This window comes from Hippocampus guttulatus, chromosome 10 (assembly GCF_054856545.1).
Source record: "Hippocampus guttulatus isolate MCC_2025c chromosome 10, RoL_Hgut_1.0, whole genome shotgun sequence".
Classification (NCBI taxonomy): domain Eukaryota; kingdom Metazoa; phylum Chordata; class Actinopteri; order Syngnathiformes; family Syngnathidae; genus Hippocampus; species Hippocampus guttulatus.
In genome coordinates this window covers 10,271,160-10,286,441 of record NC_141270.1, presented here as the reverse complement: position 1 = coordinate 10,286,441, position 15,282 = coordinate 10,271,160, and the positions used below count along the sequence as shown (strand labels likewise).

At 40.3% G+C, this 15,282-nt stretch overlaps 1 protein-coding gene across 1 annotated transcript in view; it reads left to right on the top strand.

Moving 5' to 3' along the window:
- eys (EGF-like photoreceptor maintenance factor) overlaps nt 1-15,282 on the top strand; it is a 141,193-nt gene that overhangs the window by 25,699 nt on the left and 100,212 nt on the right. The window contains exons 8-14 of the mRNA XM_086122554.1: nt 215-319; nt 3,427-3,563; nt 4,514-4,677; nt 4,820-5,073; nt 6,939-7,043; nt 10,948-11,070; nt 12,661-12,774. Of these exons, the coding sequence (XP_085978680.1) occupies nt 215-319; nt 3,427-3,563; nt 4,514-4,677; nt 4,820-5,073; nt 6,939-7,043; nt 10,948-11,070; nt 12,661-12,774 (1,002 nt within the window). The remainder of the gene's footprint in view (nt 1-214; nt 320-3,426; nt 3,564-4,513; nt 4,678-4,819; nt 5,074-6,938; nt 7,044-10,947; nt 11,071-12,660; nt 12,775-15,282) is intronic.

The following is a 15,282-nucleotide window of genomic DNA, read 5'->3' as shown; positions in this document are numbered from 1 at the left end:
GAGTACTTTGACTTTTTCATGGTTGCTATGAATATATACTATTGATAATGTGTTTTGTGCTACTGATATACTGGAGTATCAATTTAACTTTGCCCAGCGTAATCAAATATAATTTTCTTGGAACTTTCATTTAAATCAAATTTGTGCAATTTTATTTATTTTTTGAACAGACATTTTCTTTGTATATTTGTTTTGGGTTTTTCCCCCCTCTCAGGAACACACTGTGAGACGGAGATCAACGAGTGTCACTCCAATCCCTGCCGGCACAATGGCATATGCTTTGACCTGGTAGGACACTATGAATGCCAATGTCCCACAGGTATCTAGTTTTTGCCAAGTTGGTCTTTGTGCATAGATATTGCTATTAGCTACGGTGGCAAGTAGTAATACGAACCTTTTGCACTTGTGCATCGTGAATATAGCCTCTGAGTCTTCGCCAGGGACCCTCTGGCCTTTTCAGTGTTCGCGGAAAACCCGCGGTGATTAGCCTTTGCCACGGGCATCCCTCACCGAAAACACAATTTGCCGGAGGAAATTAAGCTGGGGAAATAGGCATGATTAAATTCTGCATGTATTAAATATATTTTTTTCAGTCACATAAAGAGTTACTTCTTATTTCACTATCCCTGTGGAAGATTATGTGGGATCATATCCCTGATCATTCTGACCGAAAAGCTGGGTCATACCTGGACAGATCATCCATCAGTCTTTTTCAACCGTTCACGCTCACATTCGCAACGATGGACAATTTAGTTCGCTTAAGCGTTCAGCTTTAGTTAATTTTTCATGTGTTTTTTGTACTGTGGCATAAAGCAATAGAGATGCCACATAAGAATAGGTCGAACTTCACGTAGAAAGGCCTGAGATTATAGAGATTCAAGCATGGTCTCTATTTGAGAAATCAGCGCAAGCCACTCTTCCACTGGGCTACCTCTTTACAGAAATAATTAAAATGTCTTCACTTCTGCATTCGAGGCCGCAATGAAAAGGCTGGAGTGCTCCAGACAACATGTCTCTGTTTAACAATTTTGGCCCATGATTGACAGCAGAAAGAAATCACAAAGCTCATTAACAGAGTCCAATAATGCATTGGAATTGAGCTCATATATCTCGAAACTCCCATCAAAATAATTTTCCATTAATTGCTTATTTTACCTCACCGGCTGAGACCTGAATTTACAATCACAAAATGCAAAGTGATGGAGCCCTCGTGAGGGCTGTGTTGTTGGCAGGTCATGGAGAATCTCTGGCAGTTGCTTTTCCCCCTTTAATGGAGCATTTCATCATAGATAGAAAGACACTTTGGGTTGTGCATCATACGCCATCATGTTTTGTTTTGTTTTCTGAGAAGAATTGACCTTACTGCTAAACACAGAATCCGCTTTAAGTGATACATGGAATAACCTTTAAAAGTTGTCAGGTCCAGAGGTTAGCACACGCATACCGTATGTTAATTCAGTGTGTTCAGGCTTGAACTGTCCATGATGTAGCTTCATACTGAAAGGGCCTGAGGTTCGTGTGCAAGCAGTACAGAGAAGAAATAATACTGTAACAAAACTATATAAGTTTGGCAAAAGTAGTGTCCACAAAAGCCCTCACACATATATATATTGAGAGAGAGAGCGAGAGAGAGAGAGAGACTCCCCCCCCCCCCCTCAAAGATATTGCAAAAAACAATGACCTTGCTGGATCTGACCCAAATGTATATCAAATGCTGGCCCCACTATGACAAGAGTTTCCCCATACATCATGGCTGCGAGTGTCCCCAAAAACCATAACAGTACCTGAAGTGTTCTAAATCAGTTCAATCTCATGGTAGTTGCACAAAAGGTTAAGCCTTTTATTATGTTGGCATTGGCAGTGGTGAATACACACGTGCGCTGCTGGCACAAACGTAACAGAAATACTGTAGGGGTTTTCACTACACCCCATGATTTGCTGAGATATAACGATTTTTCTTCAAATTCAAAAAAATCCTGATGAAACATGCCTAGATTGTGTATTAGTAAATCTTACCAATTCTTAAAAAAAACAAAAACAAAAAGAGAAGACTGAGCTGAGACTGGGATGTTATTTAAAACTGCTAGTGTTTGCATAAGACCATTAAACTACAAAGTCCAAATGTAAACAAAGAGTAATATGATACAATCCCAAAAAAATGGTCACTAAATCTACTGGTTCCCAAACTGTTTCAAAGCCTTAAAAAATACAACTACAAACAAAACAATTTTGCTATGAAGTGCTATTGTGACAGTTTTGTTTGAACAGAGCAGTAAAAATTCCACAGCTAAAACTCATAAATGTGCTCAAAAACTACAACAGTAACAGCTAAATATGAGAATTCCTTTTTTAGAAGTGATATCTTAGCAGTTTATTTCCAAAACTATGGATTTTTGCCGAGCACTGGTCGGGTTTCATGCTCATGTACTTCACGTTGTTATTGAAGGTTAAATCAATAGCCTGCACCCATCAACATGGCAGGTGAGGTCATGAATGATAATTGTCTTCTCAACCACCACAGCTCCATTAAAGACTTCCAGAGCAAATGCATACTGGAGAGGTCCGACCTGCGTCCCTTTTATTATCGCATAAAGGGTTTCTGAAAAAAATTGGCCTAATGACAAAGATATAGACATCACAACATCTCCTGTTTGTAATCTCAGAAATTAAAATCAATACTATACACGTTACTATTTTTACATCGTAAACTTTTCTAGCCTCAAAAAGACTGGATTTTGTTGTTGATGGCTGCTCGCCAAATGCCGCTAGCGGCACTGCCAACATAGACTCTTGTCTTGTGGAGAAAAAACCCCCAAAACATGTCACTTTTAATGGATGAAATCTGTGGCCAATTGTTATACGACGGTAATATAATGTACCACCCCTGTTGATGAATTGGATTCAGCATATATCAGCCGCCGTCTGCTATCAACCCTAACTCCCTAACACAGACAGAGTTACTCCGCAGGTGGAGGTCCTTTGTTATTCATTGCAAAATATTTTTGAGGAATGTCCTCATGACAATATGAATTAGGCCTACATCCACGCTTCATCCATACCAACATCAGGCGTGCATATTTCTGTATTTAAAAATAACACGCCTATTTTTCTCACCAAACTCCTGCTATTGCCCTTCTTTTTGGTTTCTTTTTTTTCTACAATTAACTTGCCAAGTCAAGTCAACGTGGACAGACCATACAAATTATTTAAACAGTCAAGCCAATTCGTGACTGCAACTTTAACTTTAGAGAACTAGAACAGCCAAGTTCAATATCCAAAACGATTTACAGCTATTTAGGTTCAAAAGAACCATCAAGTGAACACAACTTAATGGGGCTACAAAGTTTTCCATTGTACTTCGAGTTGATGGACCAGCCACCCTTCCTGTGACTGATACTCGATGTAGTAACTCGTCTCCTTTTGCAGGTTTTCTTGGCAAGAATTGTGAATTGGACATAGATGCTTGTGAGCTAAACAGCCCATGTCCACCAAAGACTCTGTGTGTGGATCTCGCTGATGGTCTAAAATATACCTGCCGTTTACCCTGCCCGTCAAGCCTTCAGGTGGGTCAAATTTCTTCTGTGGTCGGCTACAGCAGCACACTCCAACAGTAGTTAGCATCTCCGTCTTGTCTTGCCGTGTCTTAGTCTCTCAGGTGATCCATGGTAGCTGGCATGGGTGACCACTTAATTGATAATGGACTAGCGGCCAGCCGGGCAGACTCCAATGGCAATGTGTGAAATACACATGAATAATATCAAGTCATTTGGAAATTATTTGTGATATTTACAATATGCAGGTACCCGATATCATTCCCTGTTCTCAAAGTATTGTGTAAATTAGTGGTTAGGATTCCTGGTTTTTATTCAGGTGGCCCGGGTATGAGAATTAAAATTTTAGGTGTCGGAGCTCTAGGGAAGGTTGAAAACATGGAAATGTTGTGTTTTCTCTGCTCCCAAAGAACTGTCATGTCAAAGGGACTTTGAGCAAGGCATCAGACATGTACAGGTAAGAGAAACAGATTTGAAAAGAGAATTCCATTTGTGGTGAGCAATACTGAAAATTTAAAAAAATTCAAAAGGCATGGTGTGGAACTGTTCTTTTGATGTGACGGGCTTTTGGCAATGGATGGACTGCACAAAGTATGTAAACCTTATTAATACGCTGTGGTGTGCATCCTTCTTTTTTTCCCTAATTTTGCGAGAGGGCTCTCGAGAGCTTTTGCCCTCTCTGGTCATTGATCTTGTCTTGAAAGACATGATTTAGATGCAACATAAAATAGCAAGTGAATTCAGTATAAAGCACGGATTCTGGAACATTCATGAGAATCATGTTCCAGTAATGAGGCTCATTCTCAGGCTGCCACGAAGAAGAAATGATTAGAAGTTATATTGTGAAATAATGACAAGATTCCTGACCTGGGCAATGTGAGACATTATACATAATACAAGATAATGTTCTTTCATGTTTTCAGATGCCATATCTACCTAACCAGCCGATCTTCTTTCAGCAGCCATGTGCCAATGGAGGGCGCTGTGTGTTGAATAACGGCAAGAGCTACACCTGTATCTGCAGCCCGGGCTGGTCGGGCCATAACTGTCGCACAAATGTCAATGATTGTGTTCAACATTGGTGTCAAAATGGTGCCACTTGTGTGGATGAAATTGACGGTTATAGGTGAGTGTTTGCATCCACCGTCACCTTTGCGATGCCCCGCTACTTCAGTGTCAAAGCCATGACATTTGCCGCCTCTGTCATAGTTAATTAAAGCAGTTCGTCATAAACGATGCAGCCGTAAGGAATTCTCATATCTTTCCAGCTGCCTTTGTCCCATTGGATTCTCTGGCTCCTTCTGTGAAAAGGACATTGATTACTGTGTGGACCACAGCTGCTCTGAACATGGGATTTGCGTGGGTCAGCGGTGGAATTTCACCTGTCGTTGCGCTCTTGGATATGAAGGGGCCCTGTGCGAACTGGAAACAAATGAATGTGACACCTTGCCTTGTGCAAAGGGGGCCACGTGTGAGGATCTCATCGGTGACTATCGATGCCTCTGTTCCCCGGGCTTTGAGGGTAAGACATTTACCAAAAAAGAAGGAGGAAAAAAAAGAATCATTTTCCTCTTCAGCATCTGATTTATGGATAGCCAGATGAAGCCATATGTTCAGTGTTTTGTTATGTAACTGTAAATTGATTACTGTGGGACAAGAGGCAGTCTGGTGAGTTTGGGTCAATGTGCAAATGTTTTCCTGTTTGCCACATTATAGTATTGAATAAAAATACATCATAAATTACATCTGTAGTTTAGCAACTGTAGATGTATGTTTAAAGTTTGGAGAGGTTTTCGCAGACTTGTTCAGAATCTTTATGTCTGAGGGAGGACAAACAGTATTTGTATGTGTACATGTAACAATATAATTTGCAAATGTTCCCCTTGTGGGACCAATGAAGGTTATCTTAATGTACTGATCGGATAGTTCAAGCTCACAATGCCATCAATACATTGTATTGTTTTCTCCATAGCATTAAAATCTGTGTCCTGTAATTTGTCCTCCAATTCCTCCATTTTCTTCGCCGCGTGGCCTGTTCAGGTGTCACAGGAAGCTGGAGCCTATCCCACCTAACTGTGGGCTATAGGCAGAGCTACTACCCTGGTTTGTTTGCCAGTTAATCACATAAGACTGACTGCCATTCAGATTCACATGCACACTATCAGTAAGTGGGAACAGAACACATACTGCCAGCACAGAAGTCAGGCAAGTGAACTATTACACTAACAGTGACCTCATAATTTGTCAATCATTTAGACACCCGTTTGGACGTCATGTTTGTCTATTGGACTAAAATGACACTTTTACCACTGAGCTTTCCTCTTTGCCATCTTAATAAAATGTACTCATAACTGGGGCAGGGGTTTTTTTTCACTACAACAGTACATACAGGACGACAGTGGATTACATTATGACATGACGTTTTCGTCATCCAGCAAAATGAAGGAATTATACTACAGTATATGTGTAGTATAAAAGCCTGGTTAGACTAACTAATATTTTGGTATTGATTTACCGTGTTGGGACTTAAAATAGAAAGGTACTACATGCATGTTTGAGACACTTAGCGAACATACTGGTAATGTAAAAGTAACAATGTAATGTTGCGCAATGGATTGGTCCAGGAAACATAACTGTCGCAAAAGGTGTAAAGTGTGCCTCCTGCATGTGGGCATGACCTGATTTATACTCAGCGCCTGCCTCAATTCGGTGAAAATCATACAGTACAATGAATCATGTCCTCACCTCCACTTGTCCATGCATGGGGCCATGATGGGCAAATTACAATTACGTTTAGTGGACAAGAAGAAGCGCACAGCCTGAGCATGTGTCCAACGAACTCCCCTTCTCAGTGGTCTGAAATATCACCAGAGGCGAAAGTGAGAGGAGCTTTAAATGTGTCAGTAATGATTTAGTTTAATTCCAATCCCAACTCTTGCCCAGGGGTTAGTCATTTTGAGATTACTGAATTGATGCATCTTGTGTACACAAGATGCATGCTGAATTTGAATACGTATATTTCTAATTACCGTAGATTTCCAGCCAGTGTGAGATGAGGTAATAGCCCACATTTTTCCCTAGGCTGGCGATAATGGAGGTAATGGGTGCGAAAACCTTCATATTAGAATACATGTGATCGTAATGCCGTTAAAGCAACGCAAACCCATTTCGGACTATAATTTCGTCAGGTGTTTACGATAGTGATTGTGTGGCATAATGCTGTTACCGTAACCACACCTATTATATACACTGTACTACCATCTTTACAAAGGCAGACTTTTAGTCTGGTGAATGTTAACAATCTTGATCATCAGCAGCCAATGTGAGTCCAAGCCCATTTAAGGTTTGACTTTAATTTTAATGTATCTATCCATCTTCATCCCACAGGAAGGAGATGCGAAGAGAATGTGAACGATTGCTGGTCACAGCCTTGTCTCAATGGTGGCTTGTGTATGGATCTGATAAATGACTACATTTGTCATTGTCCTCTTGGTAAGTGCCAACTAGATGTGTATTGTTATTGATTGTGTTTACAAAAATACAATGCTATTAATTATGCCTACACAACGTTGTCTGCCATGAATGAATGTTTTATGTTTGAGGGTTTTTTTCCCCCCATCTGTACTCATTTCTTCAATGGTCATAGTCACTGTCGTATCACGAGTCACGTGGGTTTTGGCAAGTTGCTTTACATGGAAATTGTGACTTAGGTGCACAGGGAAATAACACGGGCAACACGATGAATATGAAATATGTCGCCGTGATTAAAATGCATTGGTCGATTGCCAGTCAATGGCCAAGGTCACTGTGGCCAACAATGTGTGAATTACCTTCCTTCCGGCATTGCGTGAATGGATGAATGAAGAATGAACGGCAGATAAAACAATATATATGGCCACCCAAAAGAGCAGGATGGTTTTACAAATATGTCGAAAGACAATGGTGTCTGCATATCATTTTTGTTCAAGAATATCAAGTCAGAATTTCTCATCTAAGCTGTCTAAATACACTGAATAGAAATACTGTAACACCAATTTTGTTTTTTTGCAAGGAAAGACATTTTTTAACCCGGATTTAAAAGCATTTACACTCTGGGCTGACTTCACTTCTGCAGGCAGTTTATTCCATTTCCATGCAGCAGAACAGCTAAAATCAACTTCATGATGTTTACTTTGCACTCCGGGTTGCAATAATTGACGCAAGTTTGCAACTCTTAGAACTGGGTTTACATTCAATCAGTATTTTTTAATGGGTTAGAATCTGATTTTTGAAATGTATTCAACAATCTATTCTCCTTTGTCGAGATAATCCATCCATCTCACAAATGTGGCTTGCTATGTATCGAGATGATAATTAAACCGTATGATTATTGCACAGGTGTGCCTTAGCCGGCCCACTCTAAAATGTGCAGTTTCTATCACGATGCTGTTGCCCTTGAAAGGAAGGTTTATTTCTCATGATGTCTCTAAAGGCATTTCAGACAATTTGGCAGAACATACAACCTGCCTTACAGCCTTTCATAACAACAGCACAGGACCTCCGCCTTCAGCATCTTCAAATTGAAGATTGTCTGAGACCAACCATCTGGACAGCTGCTGAAATCATCATTTTGCATAACAAAATAATTTTTATGCAAACTGTCAGAAACCGTCACAGGGATGCTCAACCGAATGCTCGTTGTCTTCATTGGCTTGTCAGCATGACTGCAGTTTGTTGCTGTAACTTACGTGAGTGGGCCAATGCTCACATTGATGGTGCCTGGTACTTTGGACAGTTGTTCTCTTCACGACTGAATCCCAGTTTTCACTTTACAGGGCCAATGGCAAACAGTAAGTATGGCGTCATCTGGGTGATGACTTTGTAAATAATGTAGATTGAAGTCACCGTGGTGGTGAGTTATTATGGATGGTGTAGATGAACACAGCCACATTTCATTGATGGCATTTTGGTTACTGCACAGACCTTCTGTGGCCAGATTCCGAAATGCCCGCTAACACAGATTTAGAAGAAAATTAAGTATTTTGATTTGTTTATAGAGACAGATTTAAGGTAACAAAGTAGTTTTAAGCGAGCCTTTGCACCTCCGTGCTTTGCGAATGAATGTGACACTCTTTGTGACCACATTTGGAAACCAATGTGACCAAATCCTCTTCTATAGCTTCAAATCTAAGTTTTTCTTTTACCCATTTCTCTTCGCCATTTCTCAACCACCCCTTGCGTTGAAACTGGATTACTGTGTGTAATATCTTCCATAACAAGTGTCTGTAATCAGCCCATAGCAGAAGGCTGTTTTGCATTCTTCGGTAAGCAGCTGATTTGACGGCTCCTTCTGGCAATAAAATATTTAATCACCACTTGATTGCACAACTCGCATTTCTGCTTCCAGCACTGTTCGGCATTTTGAGTCCAATGTCATGTTCAGTTATAAGCAGTTCATGTAAAAAAAAATATTAGAAAATAAAATACCTCCTTACATGTGTGATACATTTTGGTTAGGTGTCATTGCTTTATCAAGTCAATGTTCTTACTACTTTTGTTGTCATTGTACGCTTTGTTCCCGGAATTGCATGCTACTGGACAATCAATGCATTGTCATTAAAACATTAACCAGCTTCAACCCTGCATGGTACCTTTTACATGGTGTGTTTATGACATTAGAGAGAGAACAAATCCATCATTGTGGATTATCTGCTCCTACTAATTTCCTGCATTTTCCCAGAAATTAGATTTAAACAGAAAACAGAACACCAATGTGTGAGTAAAGCTTCCATTACTGTTTTATTACATGGACAGATTTATAGACAGGTGTTTTTAATGGGCTTATCTTTTTTCAGAAACCCAATAAACGGTGGTGTGGGTTGGTGGGAGAGGGGGCGACATGTTCAGTCGGCCTTGTTCGCGTCTTCCTGAGAAGTCAGACCACGTGGCTGTTGTTTCCCGAGTCATTTCATTTAATGAATTAACCTGGCTTGTGCATCAATTTCTTACTAGATTATATAGTAGTTTACTATTGTACAGCATATAAAAGTTGACTGTTGTGTTGACAAGAACTAAAATGACCAATGTAGCTTTTTCAGGGTGAAGTCAAATTGATTAAGAATATGACTGAAACAAGCATACGTTTGAGATCCCCTTTTCTCATTGAATTCTGGGACAGGTACTTGCATCATGAAGGGAGTCACCATGCCCTGATTGTTGCCACTTGCCCATCCAAAACATTTCTGTTCCAAAACTGCTAAAATTGTTGAATGGATCGTAAAAATGCATCTGAGATTGTGCAAACATGTCTTCATTTATTGCATTCACATTCAATATCATTGATGCGAACACGTGGGGTGATAAACAAGGCCAAAATCTCTCCAAGTGGAGGTAATAAACAGCAATAGCAGTCTCAGTGGTCACGTGGTAACTGATATACGGCCATCAATGTTAATCTTTCCCACCAGCAGATGTATAGTGAGCCCCGTGCATGGTATTAAAATAGCTGTTAAAATGTGCTGACGTGAAGCACTTGAGACACTAAAAGCGGAATGTCAGTGCATGTTGACCTTTAGGGGACGTAACAAACAACATGGTATGTCGTTTTGGCAGTTTGAAATTTTTAGAAATAGATGGATGAAATTGGGTGCTTACAATAAAGTTGAACTGCTTGTCAGAATGAACAGGGTGTTCCATTTGATGATTGTGACACTAGAAATGTGACATTCCTTCATGCAACATTAACTGCCTAGTGAATTGCATGCGCAATTGGTTATTAAGCACTTTCGGAACACTCTGTTGGGGGCAATAGTTGGTCATTACCTTGTCTAGGTCATATATATATAACGTTGGGAATAAGGCTGATAGAAGGTCAAATGGTGACGTGAGATACACCTACCCAAACACGCATTGTGACTTTAATGTCAGAAAAGTGCACAATGTGAAGCTCTGGCAGTATGTTTGAAGAAACACCCAGTTGTTTGGTCCAATCATATCCGATTTTGTTGTTTAGAATATCAGTAGTTCACTGATTTTGTCTGAAACCGAAATACAGTATGTGATGTCGTCTATGTGTTACCCTTCTTTTTTTCGGACGAGCATCCCCAGCGGCTTGTGTTTTATTTACACTAATAGATGTTGGAATTGGCTTGTATCAGTGGCGTGCAGATGTCCTTTTGGTGCTGTCAATGAATGTGATCTCGATCAGAGTGACGAGTTGGGTCACTGTCAATGAGACACTCAATTAGCATACTGCATGCATAGCAACTACATTGCAAGGGAAGAATCAATAATGCATAAATGTGCTAAAAGGTTGTCTTCGCCCTATAAAATGCAGAGCCATAAACACGTGGATGTCACATTATATTTTTCCGCCATGTTCTTTGAATTTTAATTGTCAACGCTATTTTCATTTCAGGGTTCAAGGGCAAAGACTGCTCCATAGATATTGACCTTTGCTCATTTGGGATGTGCACTGAACATACAGTATTGTGCATGGAAACAAAGGATGGGCAAAACGTGTTTTGCTTATGTGAAAGAGGTATGCAAAGACCTTTGAGGGAAATGATGCACGTGGAACATGAAGGTTTTCTTGATTATGTAAAAATAAAAAAAATAAGTGTGTGTGTGTGTGTGTGTGTGTGTATACATATATATATATATACATCCATCCATCCATCCATTTTCCGAACCGCTTGATCCTCACTAGGGTCGCAGGGGGTGCTGGAGCCTATCCCAGCTGTCTTCGGGCAGTAGGCGGGGGACACCCTGAATCGGTTGCCAGCCAATCGCAGGGCACACAGAGACAAACAACCATCCACGCTCACAATCACACCTAGGGATATTTAATAAAACTTAAATGTTTCCTGGTACTAATGCTAAGCAAAGCCCAGCCGGATGTCAAAATAATGGGACCTCAAAAAGTTTTCACGTTCAGTTTCCATGTAGTTCTCCTTCAGTAGATGTATGGTGCTCTATCGCTTTGTGAGCAGTTGTGTTGCCAGCTGTATTTTTTTTTTTGAGGGGGGGGGGGGCAATGGTCCACCACTTCAGTCATGTTTGGCTGCACCCCATAGTGTGCAGTGGGCCTAATTCAAAATGTGTCCCTATATGAATTTTTGTTTGGCCTCACTTTACATATGGACAATGTAAATTAAAGAGCCTGTAGGTAGGCGTATTAATTACACTTTAGCTGTGTACCATACTGTATAATTTCAAACCCAATTAGCACAAATTAATGCTCACAAGGTTTGTGTGTGCATACTTGGCATTCTTTGCATACATCACATCCATATGTATTCAGATCTCTTGCCTATCAAAAGCTTATATTTCTGCCTTCTCTATTTAGTAAAAGTTCATGCTACCAAATCAATGACTGAGCGACTTCATTACGCCTGTTTCACGTATGCTGGGCATATGTCAAAATGAAGGAGTGTGAGTGATTTCTTATGTAAATGAAAGCAACTCGCCGCGAGCTGGTGTCCCACATCTCTCAAGGGCACACTCTAAAATCTTGCCTTGCCTTGGATGTTTCAGGTGGGCGAACTTGGCATTCATGCTTGCCAGCTTAATTTGTTGCAAAACCTGTTTCTCATATCCTCCGTTGTCACATTTTGGATTCTTGTTCTTCAACTAAATAATGTCGATTATAGAGTATGTTGAAAGATGAATGAAATGGATATTAGTGAATAAACTTCAGTCTAAAACTCCTAACGGTTTTTAATAAGATTGCCAAATCAAAAGTGGTGCAATACTGTGAATACAATGGTACCACAAATGCAAACATAAAAATACGCACTCTGACTTTTTGTATTTAATTGGCTGTGTGTGTGGAGGGGGGGGGTTAATGTGTGTGCACGTGTGTAAGAGTTTATATACGTGCCATCATGCATAGATTGACTTTGATCTTAAAACCGCCCTCCTTTAATCCGATAAATGACTTGCACTTATTTGACATGATTTAATCATCCAGTGAGCCGGGTGCATACAGTCGTCTGTGCGCCTGGCAATCTTTTGGAATCCATGCTTGACCTAGAGGTCGAACAAAGATACGTTGGTCTGAATCATCCGTAAAATAAAACCAGGATTCCAATAACATGTTTTTTTTTTGTTTGTTTTTGACATGTTGCAGGGTTTGGAGGGTCATTGTGTGAAGTCAATCTCAACGAGTGTGAGTCAAAGCCATGCCAAAATAATGGCGCTTGTGTGGATGGCACTGACCTGTATCATTGCTCCTGCTCAGAGGGTAACGCCAAATGCGACTAGAAATATATATATATATATATATATATATATATATATATATATATATATATATATATATATATATATATATATATATATATATATATATATATATATCCATCCATCCATCCATTCATTTTCCGAACCGCTTGATCCTCACTAGGGTCGCGGGGGGTGCTGGAGCCTATCCCAGCCGTCTTCGGGCAGTAGGCGGGGGACACCCTGAATCAGTTACCAGCCAATCGCAGGGCACACAGAGACGAACAACCATCCATCCATATATATATATATACACGGATATGGATGGCCACAATGTACCACTACACACATCCTCGAATAATGTATATAATGCACACTGCCTGCATCATGGATTATACAATACAGTACACATTTTTATATCACGCTTTCATAACAGCTGCAGCTTTACAGAACCGTTAACATCAAATCACAAAAATAATATAACAGAACATATAGCATAAACCATGGACAGACAATCGGAAATCCTATTCCTGCATACGCTTTGTTTGAAGCAGTTCTACATGAAAGAGGAGCGAATCAAAGTCTCCTTTCACTAGTGGATCAGAGACATTATGCTCAAAATACACGTGCCTTTCCACATGATTTCCTGACATAGGTGAAGGAAGAACGTATTATCTGTAATATTAATATTTAAATTAAGTTTGTAAGCTTGCTGTCGTCAAGTCTAACAACAAAAGGTCGCAGTTGATAACATGTGGAAAGCAAAATAAGAGGAATTTCAACATCAATGCTAATTTAAATTTTGTTCTCAGCGGCCACCGCAATCATTTTTACAGATGAATTGGAATGGACATGAGACACTGCAGGGGAGCAGGAGTGGCTTACGTGACTGGCCATGATCACCGTGGATGCCAGGCCAGATTTTTAAACAGTCCAAAAATTTGCAACATGCCAAAGTGGGGAGTGGGAAGAAAAAAAGTCTATGTATTTCCCTCATGGTGCTTTCAAGTTGAAAAACATTCTGGAGTATTGTGCCATGATTAGTCTGGGTCGAAACGAGCTAGCATCACAGCAAGACGCTTTACGGGCCCAGCGTGATAATGGCCGTTTGCATTTGTTTACAGTCTGACACTGAATATGTGGTCAGGGAAGGGGTATAAAGTTGCGTCGGTTGGGGCCCCTCATTCTACTGTGTCGTTACATTACAATACACAGGTATTTATATAGCGCTTTCAAAACAGCTGCAGCTGTAACAAAGTGCTAAACAGAACAGTTAACATAACAAAATAATATAGCTGAACACATAACATAAGACATGGACAGTCATGGTGTCGTAGCCGCGATTCCTATTGCCCCAAGCATGCTTCAAGGCTGCCTGGTGTCCACATTTCATATATAGAAAGGCTTTACAGAACATGAATAATGTGTCTGTCCTTGTTCAGAACTTGACGGGCCAGAAGAGAATGTACTGGCATACCGCACTGGGAAACATAATGTAAACCTAACATAACACAACACATTTTTCTCCTAAGCAGACACACAATGTAACATGTCTTGCTATAAGCTACTGTATAACCTAAATACTGTGTACAGGTAGGTCACATAAATCAATGTGTTGTCAAAAATGGCCATAGAGCAGGGGTGGGCAATTATTTTCCCGGGGGGGGCCAAATGAGAAGCAGAAAATATTGTGAGGTGGCCGCTGAGAACAAAAGTTAGAAATAGAAATAGAAAATAAAGACGATAGCACAATGTCTTTGTATGCCAGTAATAATGTAACATTCTCCTCCACCATCACACTAAGCACCGGTTCTCCTCAAGGATGTGTACTGAGCCCCCTGTTGTTCACGCTCTACACATTTGACTGCTCTCCGACTCTTATTAGCGGTCTAGTTTGCGGAAAGTTTTTAACCTGATAACAATCAAACCATTCTAGGAAATGTTCATTTACTCGAGCCACAAACAATTCACTCTGAGCATGGAAATTGCCAGAATCGGACTGAGTAAGAATCGCTTCCTTGTTTTTCAAAGTCTCGTAGATTTGAGTCTTTCCGACTCTAGGCGTCTCCTGAATGTTTCGTACTTTGTTACCCGCTTCGTTTAATCAGATACATATCACTTTCCCTTCCATGGTCATTACTCTCTCCCTCTTTCTTCGTCTTCCCCTCACTCCCTGTGCTCTGCAATTTGAAGTAACTGTGCCACCTGGTGTTGAAATACCTGTCATTACAAGTCCAAACGAAATGAATGCAATCAAACCTTAATTGTGCACCAATCTTCAGCGGGCCGGATTAAAAAGACCAACGGGCTGGATCCGGCCCGCGGGCCGTATTTTGCCCGTCACTGCCATAGAGGGACAGGAAATGTTACAAATGTGTTAAAATTGTCAAAAGCATTAATGCCGTTTGCAAACCTGATCGCAGCCTTGTAATGCAAACTCACACTTTTATATATATAAATCACTAATTCCAATAAGACAATAGTAGATCATCTCTGGAATTATTTTGATGTTGCGAGGTAAAAATAACTA